General features: G+C 34.2%; 1 protein-coding gene across 7 annotated transcripts in view; it reads left to right on the top strand.

Annotated features, from left to right (window-relative positions):
• Window positions 1-802: 802 nt before the first annotated feature.
• The window catches only part of LOC141460249 (uncharacterized), a 37521-nt gene continuing 25964 nt past the window's right edge, over window positions 803-12359 (top strand). The window contains exons 1-3 of one of the 7 annotated variants that reach the window (XR_012461818.1): window positions 803-1815; window positions 7235-7372; window positions 9974-10164. Coding sequence is in view for 1 of the 7 variants with exons in the window: in XM_074140074.1 (XP_073996175.1) it covers window positions 869-1768 (900 nt within the window). In the remaining 6 variants the exon portion in view is untranslated. Of the gene's footprint in view, window positions 1845-7234; window positions 7373-7445; window positions 7802-9973; window positions 10165-12359 lie in introns of those variants that run through there. The other 6 variants (XR_012461816.1, XR_012461819.1, XR_012461817.1 and 3 more) reach the window with 6 other exon arrangements.

The following is a 12359-nucleotide window of genomic DNA, read 5'->3' as shown; positions in this document are numbered from 1 at the left end:
CAGAGTTTGTAAGAGCACAAAATTTCATATGAATAATCTGTTGTTTACAGTGGGAGTTATAAGGGCCCTATTTCATAGCAAAACCATGACCCAAAGAAATTTCAGCTCTTAATATCTTCTCAACTGACGGATCTGTACTAAAGAAAACTATAGCATAGTACTCAGTAAAACAGAGTTTGTAAGAGCACAAAATTTCATATGAATAATCTGTTGTTTACAGTGGGAGTTATAAGGGCCCTATTTCATAGCAAAACCATGACCCAAAGAAATATAGTAGAAATATTGATAGTTAATAATAACACCAATACTAGATTGTAATTGTAAATGCGATCTAAAGGAAATGTTCGACATGTTAAATAAGTATTTAGAGGAGCTCTTTCAATACGAGGCATTATTTTCTCCAGAACATTTCTGAACACTTCACTTCGTGAATGACTTTACTAATAAATACGAGCGTAATTAATAAAGCGATAGGTACATCCAGGAATTTGGAACGTAACAACGAAATGCCGTGAAATCGGGAAGCTAGAGTACTGCGTGGCTATCAAGATGGAGAGAACTTTCACCGGTGTGTTAGGTTGAATTAGGATGAGCAGGTTGTTAATAGAAGGTTTCGACGCAATTAGAAGGTATGCTAGATTTGTAATCGTTAATAAAAATACTGTTTATACTTAAGATGGGAGTATGCATTTCTGAAAATTTATTTTTGATTATATAATATGACGCTGCCTAACTTAGCTCTAGCTTACAAAATTCATTTATGTAAACTGCGGTAACTGAACAATAACATATGGTAAATGCCATGAAACAGGTGTACTAAAAACAGATTAGATCAAACAATGTTAGTTTTTTGCTTTAAAAAAAAAAAATGGAGAAAAATCGAAGCGCTCAAACACCTGCAGAATGGGAAGAAAGTGAAGATGATAGTGTACAGAGTAGTGGACCGTTGTTCCGACTAGGTGAAGCAGCCATATTGAATAGTAATCTAGGTGCATTAGCTAAAAAATATGATGGTTTTGAAATAACTGCGCTAGTACATAAAGTAGCTAAGAAAAACAAGTTGGTTCCAATCGATTGGAAAAACAAGCCGACCAAGTTTCAATCGATTGGAACATCCCCACTTAGAGAAGAACCGAGGACTGTAAATTTGCCAAATTTAATGACAGAAAGGACTGTTTACGATAATGCTTTGTGTGGTTCTCTTTTAAGTGAATTCCATCATTATTCCCATGATAATTATTCAGAATATAACTCTACGAAGAATTCTGTAGAACCAATTCCAACAACTGAAACAACTAACGTGGATTGTGTTGCAAGACCACTCTACGCATTACACCGAGATATAACCAAGGCGCAGCAACCTTCTAGCAGAGAAGTAACTAACATATCTACTACAATTACACGAAATCACTGCATTGAAAATGAAATTGTTTTTGAAGAGGACTTACAACACCTTGAACACAGTATGCTGCTTGAAAACGAAAGTGAAACCAAAACAGAAGCAAATTTTGCTAAATATACAGCAGGCCTCAACAGAATACCACCTTTATATTCAACATCTAACTTCCGTAAAAGAAGAAATTGTTTTAATTCGCTCAGTAAACCTGGTGCTTTACCACATATTTCTAAGAATGGTGTATATTATAGATTCGTAAATTATGATGCAAAATTACCTGAAATGATGAGTGTGACAGTTACAAATCCAACATTAGTGAAAAGTTTTTACAGGGCTTCACATGGAGAAGTCTTCATGGAGGTAGATGCCTAATTCGTGGTAGGAGAAATAGGGCTTACAGCCTACTGAAGAAACTTAAGGTACACAATGCAGTTACTGTTTTGTTTTGGTAAGTTTAGGAAATTTTAAGTGCACGTTTTTTAATATTCAACAAAAATAGATCAAGTCCGGCCGGATGTGAATTCTTCAAGTAATTTTGACTGCCAAGAAAAGTCTTACAATCGAATCAAATTTTTTAAAAAAATTCAAACTGGAAATTGTCCATTTACAAAGATAATCGATTTCCTTTAAACTTTTTACGCTCAATGCAACTAAAACTTTTATTTATAATATTTTCTCAAGGTTATTCGATTAAGGGCACGTACTTTGAGATTGGGTCTCATCTCTTTAATATGGTACCATCACTAACAAAGTAGTATGAAAATAGATTATATGAACGATTCAAATACCAATTTCGGGTAACAATAGCAATTCCAGGGAAGAGATTAGCTATGCGGTTAGCATACTGGACTCCCACGCGGAGGTCCCGGGTTCGAATCCAGCAGCTGACCCTTAGATTTTCTCTTCCTAGGAGCTTCTTACAGCTCACTGTCCGGTGATGGACAGTGTTGTCTGTAACGAGAGAACACTGTCCGGAGGCCGGCAGTGCACTGGAAAAAGCTCCGGGCGCTAATAACCTCAGCTGTTGATGCGCAAAAAAAAAAAAAAAAATAGCAATTCCACCAAAAGTACAACTTTACAATATGCAATTTTTATTTTATGCAGGAGGATTGGTCAATTAGGAATCCAGCTAATCTAAAGAATAGCTCCCCGGAGGTGTGGCCTGTTTATTTTTAGGGGGTGGGAAGTACAGCGCACCTACCGGTGAGATTTTAAACTACTTCCCGCCAATGTACTGTTTCGGATTGTGCGAATTTCGTAACTCTTATTTTTCGCGCGCATGCGCAGTACACTTACTGCATAGTAACTGCTTCCTGTTTAATGTATTAATAGTTCCCGTGAGTGCCCTGTTTGTGACCTGAGGTGCCTTTTTTTTGTAACTTTATGAGCATGAGCGTTTTAAATTTGCAGTTTTTTTTTTTAAATTAAAGCATGATTGTAGTGTGAGTGAGGATGGAGTAATGAATGTTATAAAATTTTGTTCGATTTTCTGGAGGGAGTTCGACAAGTATACCCTCCTCAGGAAAAGGACTCCACAGAATAAGGTAAGTTTCTTTTGTGTTGTTCTGTGTAATTATTGTAATGAATCTTGTGACACAAATTAAAAAATTGTGGGTGATTAGGTAGGTTAGGAGGGGGTATGGGGGCGAAGCCCCCATTAAGAAAAAATCAGGGGGTGTGGGGGACCAAGCCCCCCATTTAGAAATAAATAAATCAGGGGGTGTTTAAATAGAAATATCAATCCTAAATAAATAATTCGAAGTGATTCTGATTCGCTGTTACCATATAACCCGCTAGATTTAAGTGTAAATATAAAATAAAGAAATAGTTTTATATTTATTAAAACTGTCCGGTAGGACAGTTGTATAAGGATTGATCGTCAAAAAGTGCACGAAAAAGCGTAACGTTAAAAAACACCCAACTTTGACAATTTTTTTCTCTTTTTCTATAAAAGATAAAATTCCCAAATTTTCTTTAAAATATAGGGCAAACCCTCCTTTATAACTGTAATTTTTTTGCAACCCCCCAGACCTAATAGATTTTGAGAAAAAAGTTGCCGAAAATGAGCAAAAACGGCATTTTCAGAAATTGTTGTTGTTCTTCTTCTTCTTCTTCTTGTTGTTGTTGTTACCTTTTTTGTAAACTACGTAGCGCCTAAACGCGAGAACCGATTTTCATGAATGAGGTGACATTCAATTCGGAATTTTATGTAGATGTGCCTTTTGGGGGTCTCGACGCTGTACACCGAATTAGAGAGGAGTTAGCCCCCTTAATGTAAGGCCCCCTTCAAAATTATTATTACTAATTACTCTGTAAATCATAGCCCGATTTTGATAAAATTTGGTAGGATGATAGAGTTAGGGCTCCCCTACGTAACATTAAAGCGGCGATCTGCTCTTACACTAGTTAAGGGGAAGTATAGCAATCGTTTCAAATTATCGACAAGTGAACTGATTTTCATGAATGAAGTGTCATTCGAATCGAAATTTTGTACAGATTTGCACTTTAAAAGTCTCGTCGCTACGCCTCATATGGAGGGGAGTTTGCCCCACCCAAGTAAGGCCGTTTCTAAAACTATTATTACCAATATTTCTATAACGCTTTGTCCGATTTTGATAAAATTTAGCACGAAGAAGTGATTAAAGCTCCTCTACATGGCTGTGAAGTGCCATCATGCTCTTACACCTACTAAGAGGAAGTACTGAAATCGTTAAAATTATCATTGGGTGAACCTATTTACATTAATGAATTGTCGTTCGATTCAAAATCTTTGCCTCTTTGCCTTTTAGGGAGAAGTACTGTAATCGCCCGTTTATTTTTCTTACTCCTCTTAAAAGGAAGGTCTGAAATCGCAGTTTAAATTTGCTTTTTACGTACAAATACCTTCCTATTTTATATAAAAAGGCTTTCTCAAAAAAATTGTTATTGAGGATGGTTTGGGGACCGCAACTATAATCATTCTTTAAAAAGATCTCTCTACTTAACACCTTATCAGGTTATAATGTTAGAATTGCTTATTCCAAATTTAAAAAAAACAGTAAAGCAGATATGTAACTTAGCAAAATAGACAAAAATGAAAATCTATCCAAAAGGTACAAAAATCTCCTTAACAAAAACTTACAGTTTAAAAAGTTAAGTATAAGGGTTGATTAAACGCCAAAAGGTACACAAATCAGCAAGTACCCAACATTTCATTCAAGCTTAGTTGATATAATTTAAGTAATTTTGCTGCATTAACTTTTCCTTCACATTTTTTAGAATTTATTAGATGTCACAGAACCTTATGCTGGCCATTTTCATCTACAAAAAATTTGTTGAAGTAGCACTGTAGATTGACTGTAATATCTATTAATCTATAATAATCAAACTATTAATTACAGGTTAAAAAGAAAACGTTATAAAAAATAAAAAAAATTACGAGGCTACAAAATTTAAAAACTTTTTTAAAAAAATGCTTACACCAACATACATCAATGATTTCCATTATTTTATTTTTAATAAAAATCGTCTGTTTAAGTTCATTCTTCGATTAAAGTAATTGTTACTTTATGTAGTAGTCAAACGTTTATAATAATAGGTAATAATTATCTGGCTTTATAGAAAATAATATAGTTTTCTTCAATCACACTCTCAATGTAGCTGTTCTTCTCACAATGTTATAATATGTTATGTAATATAAAATAAATAAGTATTGCATACTTTTAGGACAGATAATTATTCCAGTATTTTACTGTAAGTAAAATTAAATTACAATTGAGAAATGAATAATTGTTGAATAATCTACTTGTTATTAACTGTGTGTTATTTGTGCTCACGAATATTTCGGTTAGACGAATTCAAGTCTGAAATATTGTTTTAAATCCTCCGTGATTCAAATTTAAACAGTAGCCGACTCTAACTTTGTCTTTTTCTACTTTAACATGCATGTATAAGATGTGACAACTTCAGAATAAAGGGCATATTAAAGATAAATCAGAAGAATAATAATTATTTGGAATAGAGTTAAAATAAAGTACCTATTTAAAAACGAAGATATAATATACATTTTATCATAATTATAACCAAATAATATTATGAACGAACTGGCCAGCATAAGGGTCTGTGACATCTAATAAATTCTAAAAAATGTGAAGGAAAAGTTAATGCAGCAAAATTACTTAAATTATATCAACTAAGCTTGAATGAAATGTTGGGTACTTGCTGATTTGTGTACCTTTTGGCGTTTAATCAACCCTTATACTTAACTTTTTAAACTGTAAGTTTTTGTTAAGGAGATATTTGAATATGGCGGGTTCTATAGTAACAGCGAATCAGAATCACTTCGAATTAGGCCACACCTCCGGGGAGCTATTCTTAAGATTTACCAGGAATCCCTCTGACAAATCAATTCAGTATAATTTATGGTTTTATTAACTGAATAATATATTTCAGAAAATTCTTAGTTTAAACCTACGAACCTTAAGATTTGTAAACTATCTGGAGGCTGTAGGATCAATGTGGCAGTTATATTTACTTCTTAAAATAATATTTATTCTTATCTGATATGTTTAAAATATTGCTTCCGTATTCTATTATTCTGAGGTCTTTCCACTCGGACGTCTATTGGCCTTTCTGTATGAAAAAAGCTTTAGATCTAACTCATAAAAGCTCTCTATTATTCACCAAATTGTGTTAAGTTTTCTTGCATTTTCAAAAATAGTAAACTTTTACCGTTCAGCACATCTGCTGGATAGTATATAATATTTATTTTATTTTTTTAAAAACTACATGCACTCTACACTTTCTTTTTTACCAATTTGCATACAACAATCTAACAATGCCAAAGCCTCGTATAAAATAAACAACACGTTAGTCGTTAAACTCGAATCCTTGTACTAGTGGTTAAAAAACAGGGATTCAACAGTACATTTTATAACTTCTACTATTGCTACAGACTCAATAAACTGGCGAATAACATTTTATTTTCTATTTTCTGCATTTAAACTGATCTTTTTTTTTAAAAAAAATTTCTTCTTACAACAGGCCACAAAATATTTAATGATTAATAGAGAGAGACATTTTAATGCAAATATTTGCAAAACAAAGGGTGCTGCCCAAATAGATCGGGTTGCTAGACACACAGCGTACCAATCAGTCAATCAAGATATATAGATAAAGTGGAAAAAAAAAAGAAAGAAGTCAACACCAATACTACACCATTGAGAGATCCTCAATTCGTCAGGCAAAAAAAGAAAAACGAAAATCGTTCCTAACACTAATACAATATGTCAACAAAATAAAATAAAATAAAATAAACCAAACCAGCAACAGAAACATCCAAATCAGAATAGCAACATATCATAATCATACAATACCAACAAATAAGCGGGCAGAACAATCAAACTCATGCCCCGTAGATGTGGTGGTGGATAATGCCAATCGAGTCCACAATGATAGACTCCGCCAAGGCTTCCAATTCCCTCAGATCAATCCCTAGCTCCTGAAGGAAGCTGAAAGTCAGCTTAGGGATGACACCTCTGGCACCGAACCAGAGACCCCGAACCCGAAACTCTCGGTCACCGAAGTCATGGAACCTCTCTTTCAAGAAGGGGACACAACTCTCATATATACCTTTTTTTTCCAAGTCCACTTTCTCCGCCTGGTCCGGGTCATTGCTCTCGAATCTCACGGTCGGGTCGAGGACTAGGGCCGATCTGTCGCGGTCATGAAGGGCGACTATATCAGCATACCTCGTCGATCCCGCTGAGTCGATGCAATAAACTTCCTCAAAGCATGTATATCCTTTTTCCCTTAGGAGCCGAACTAAAAATAAATTACTAGTACATTATGAATTTTCAGGTTTTACAAACAAGGTGTTTACTTATAACTACTAGAATTTGTTACTATTGTAAAAGTGTTTACTACTATTATAATTCAGCGAGAAGGTAAAATATTAGCAGCAAGTATTTGCGGCAAAAGGTTATCGGCCTTAATTATGTGAGTACATTTCTTCATTTCTCCATTACTGTGAAGTGTGCTTCAAAAGCAAGAAACTGTATGTACTTTTCAGAAATAGTGTACCGAGCGTTTTTCAGTTGTTTTTTAGTTTTGTTTGGGACCGGTAAGAAGTGAAACCTCCTGGAATAATTGGTAATCGGCCCTCTGTAATCTTTAAATCAATTGAAAAAGAGGGTAAAGGGCACGGGAAATTCTACTGAATTTTACAATTTAATTTGTAAATATAAAGATAGATTTTCCTTTCAGTTTGTTCATCTAGTTGTAAAATCATCTTATAGTATGTACTCGTACCTCTTCTAGTTCAATTTATTGATTTTTATTTCAAATGAATTTCTTTATCATTATGTAATTTGCAATAGGAATAACAAAAATAAATAAATAACTGCATAAATACATAATTGTGTTTCCATCCACGACACCTAATTGGTACGAGGGTCGTTTGAAAAGTCCGTGCAAAAATAAAAACTACTTAATTTTTTGGGGTAAACCTTTTTTATTTTTCAACATAGTCTCCTTTTAGGCTTATACACTCCGTCCAACGCTGCTCTAGTTTGTTGATCCCTTCCGAATAATAGGATTTATCCAAGTCTGAAAAATAGCCATTCGTTTCTGCAATCACCTCCTAGTTTGAATAAAATCTTTTTCCCGCCAGCCATTTCTTCATATTGGGGAACAAATAGTAGTCCGAGGGAGCCAAGTCTGGAGAATAGGGGGGGGATGTGAAACGAGTTGGAACCCTATTTCCATTAATTTTGCGACCACAACTGCTGAGGTGTGAGCTGGTGCGTTGTCGTGATGGAAAAGGACTTTTTTGTGGGCCATTTGGGTGGCGTTTTTCTTGCAGCTACGTAGTATAACTTAAGAAAAAAACACTATTGCACACTAAAGAACATACTAACATTGTGAAGTACGAGTATGAACATTGTGAAGTATGTAGAATCACCTCGGCTACAGCTCGCCCTAAGCTTCACAATTACAAAAATTGATTAAAAATACTTGGTTTGGAACAATCATTAACAGAGAGGGTCGTGTTAAGAAAATGTGAGGTTCCGTTTAACGGGATTCTTTTCGATTATTAAACAGTTTTAAAAGGTTTCCCCAAGAAATTATATTTTTGATTTCTTTACTTGGATCATGACTAAATATTGAGAAAATGTTTCTTCATCTTGTATTCATTTTTAATTCAAATAGTTTAGAATGTTCGTTAATTAAGGTTAAAATAAGTCACTCATCTAACCATCTGGATTTGTTGAACACGTAGAAACATATTATTTTATTCTAACAAAATGTAGACACCGTTGCCGCTAATTCACCATTATGTTCCAAGTCCAGAGCTGTGTTTAAGATTTGCTGTGGTTACAGGTTATACTTTCGATTGAAACTCATTATGGGCAATTTATCCCTCTTCCTTAATCTTTGTTTATCTAAACATCTCTTTCTTATACTATATCATCCCATATTTGGTTATGAAGTTTTTAGATAAAGCCATCTGTTGGTGTCTTAAGGTAATCATTGTTTGACTCACGTTATATTATTATAATTGAAATCTAACTCGCTGGCAGTCACACGCTCTACTATAAATTTTGCTTTACTTTTTAGAATGCAGACAATAAAACTACTACCATTCTTACCATATTTAGAGATCTTATAAGGTTATAGATGTTAATAAGGTCTAATGGTTGTCTTATTTATGAAGTATCTGTTAGTAATTACGGATATTTAATTGAGGTAGATAGAATTTCCATTACAAAAACTATCAGTTCAAAAAAGTACTTCAAATTTTGCTTCTTAATTATAAAATCTATTTAATAAAAAAAATAATAATTTACCAAGTTTAAAATAAGGTTTAACTGACCAGCTGTGCAGATAAAAAGTCAAGACATACCAATTACCAAGTCTGTGGTTTTACCTTGCTAAGCACTAACAAGGAATCCATGTACCCAAGTGAAAAGTGAAAAGGAATAACCAAAACATGCAACTAGTTCTTGAACTGAACTCCTCTCTAAGAACTCATAAAAAACTGACAATCTACCAATCACTTCTACGAATCTAAATGGCCATGCGGATCTGCGGATATCCGCTAAGCCGTGCAACATCTAGGGAATAATGTCCTTCCAATCCAAAGTCTTCAGACGAATTCGTCAATGCTTCTTTCTGCGTTTCCATTGATACCATTTATCAACGGCAACGAACTGCCGTTTAAAATTTGGATGGCCGCTAAATCTTCAGAAGTGGACAAGCAGAGTTTCAGCAACATCTTGTCTCTTATCTCATTTCAGAAAGAATGTGATAAGTAGGCCACATTTAAATATATCTACCAATTTTCAAGATATTTAGTGGCACAGGATGAAATAAGATTAAAATAAATCAATACTAACTACAAGGTTTGATTAAACGTGAAAAGGTTCAAAAAATTTATATTTTGGTTTCAGCTTTTAACTTTTCTAATGTATTTGACTTAAATTTTTAATTTTATGTCACATTCTTCTGAACTAATTTCTCTCTCTACGACTGGCCCATTTTATTTAATTTAACTCCTTTAACATTCTCTTTGAATAATGTTTTTATGAATCTTTACAGAAGCCAAAAAGAAAAACAAAAATTCATTGTGATTTCGTAAATTTAATAACAATATCATTTGAAGAACTTTACTGCATTACATTTTCATAATTATTTATTAGGATTTGTTTGATATGATGTACGCTTAGGTAGTCCTTTTTCAAACAAATAATAAAATGTATATTGGTTGTAGCTTCAGAAATAAATGTATATTTCTTACTTCTCTATTAAAAATTATTCTTCTAATAATAAATGTATCATTATTTTAACACGTCTGATCTCCATCAAGTACAAAACAAAGAAAGTCTGGATAAAAGTTAAACAACATGGTGGCCTAAATGAGAAGTTAGCAACGAAAATTGGGTTAATTAATGGAAGTAAGATTTACTACCAGTACGAACCTCAGTCTGTGATTGAGTATGACAGATACAGACTGTACTCCGATCAAACAGGACTACCACTTGATAGAACCAGTCCAACACGATCAACCTGACATTCTGCTGCATGATAAGGACCGGCGATTGATAGCGATGGTGGAGATTGCTGGTTTTTTTTTTCATCATTAACAGATCTCCGTCAAGTTTCAGGGAAGACAAAGCTAAGGTATGCAGAACTAGGATGCGAAATAAGGAGGTTCTATGTAGTAGAGACTCCCCTGTTAGTGCTTTCGACAAAAAGCATAGTTCCATGGAACTACATACCAGTAGAGGAGAAGGTAGTAATATGGGACTGGGTTGGAATTTGGGACACCTTTGTTTTGTAAAACCAGTAGTGCTATCGGCTTCTTAATACTCTTTGGGGTAGGCTTTGTCTGCTGCAGAAGGCAGCGCGTCAATCGAGTGGCAGCTTTGTCCAAGAGAGGACCGTGTTGATTTTGTCAATGCTAAAAAGTTTGCTTAAGGTTGATTTTCCTCTGCTTTTGGTTAATACCGAGGAAAGTTAGAATAATTTCCCTTAGACATTAAAAATGTAGAAAGTAGAGAGTTTTAATTGCCAGTATTATAAATTTCAAATATGAATGTATATTGGGGAAAAAAATGAGGTTATATTGTAGGCGGTGTATGGTGGTATTGTGGGACAGCGTTGTCCCATATAACAACCTCGTTAATCGTCTGCCGACCAAGGGTAAAAAGTAGCACTGAGGACGAAACTAGTGTCTTATAAATATTTTTTTTCTCTAAGGGTACTGTAAAGGGCCTAATAAGATATGCCTAGAACAAAATTGGGACCATCGCCGACAGGCAAACGTAAAAATTGGGATGAAAAGGACATGTTTGATGCTATTAAAACTGTAAGGGTGAAAAAACTTAGTATTCGAGAAGCTGCACTTCACTTCAGGGTCCCAAAGTCAAAACTGCATCGTCTATTATCAAAACAAACAGATTCTGATGTTTCAGTTTCATCAGATGAATCGAATTTGTCCACTCCACCTTAAAATTCGACACCAGATAATGAAGATGCGGATTGCATTTTTTGCAGAGAAAAGTTCAATAACTCAATGTGGATTGAGTGCATTGTTGGTTGTTGTTGGGCTCATATGGAATGCACTGCATGTGAAAAGGAGTCATTCGTTTGTGATTTTTGTGTCCAGTCCACCTATCTCTAAGAAAACTGATTACACCCTAATTTTTATCCTTAATGTACGATAATTGTGTAAAATATAGTTTTGTGGCATATTCAAGGCTTATTTTTACAATTCATGGAAAAACGGAGAACATTAACTATAATTATTATGTGTGTCCCCATATTACGACCACACTTTCTGAAAACCCAATATGGTACCACGACAGACTTTTTCAGTGTAACTCCAGACTCCTTGCTGTGATCCACTCAGGATTCCAAATTTACAAAGACAATGTATGTCTATGATTTTCTTCAGAGTAGATTTTAAATTCTGTAGTGTTCAAAGCATGCTAGGTAAAAAAAGACTGTCCCATATTACCATCTTCTCCTCGTACAGCAGCCCTGTGGTTGGTCCGAAATATATACATCCAACAGCAAAAAGCGGGAGTACATATCTTGTATTGTCCGCTACTTTCTCGTTTAAACAATGAGCTTCTCTCTAAGCTTTTTGCGGTGTAACTGTTGCAGTTGTAATCAAAAATTGCAAAGCTCTTGGAGTGTTTCAATCGATAATTTTATCAGCTTCGATAAAATAAAGAAAAAAAAGTGTGAACTTTTATGTCAATTCTACGCTATTTGTGCAAGGACGTTCACAATGAGAACAAGGAAATTTTGATATAACAAAGTATTGAATTATACTTAATTAAGAATTCATAAAAAAAAGAAAAGAAATGATACAGAGTTTTGAACAGATGTTTTTAACAGCTAGTTACCTTCACGTCTGCGTTTATATGAATCATAAGATCATTATTATCTTCGCTGCAATTATTGAATTAGAAGGCGT

Source organism: Rhodnius prolixus, unplaced genomic scaffold (genome assembly GCF_049639745.1).
Source record: "Rhodnius prolixus isolate KJV_2025 unplaced genomic scaffold, Rpr scaffold_6, whole genome shotgun sequence".
Taxonomy (NCBI): domain Eukaryota; kingdom Metazoa; phylum Arthropoda; class Insecta; order Hemiptera; family Reduviidae; genus Rhodnius; species Rhodnius prolixus.
This window is presented reverse-complemented; position numbering and strand designations above follow the sequence as displayed.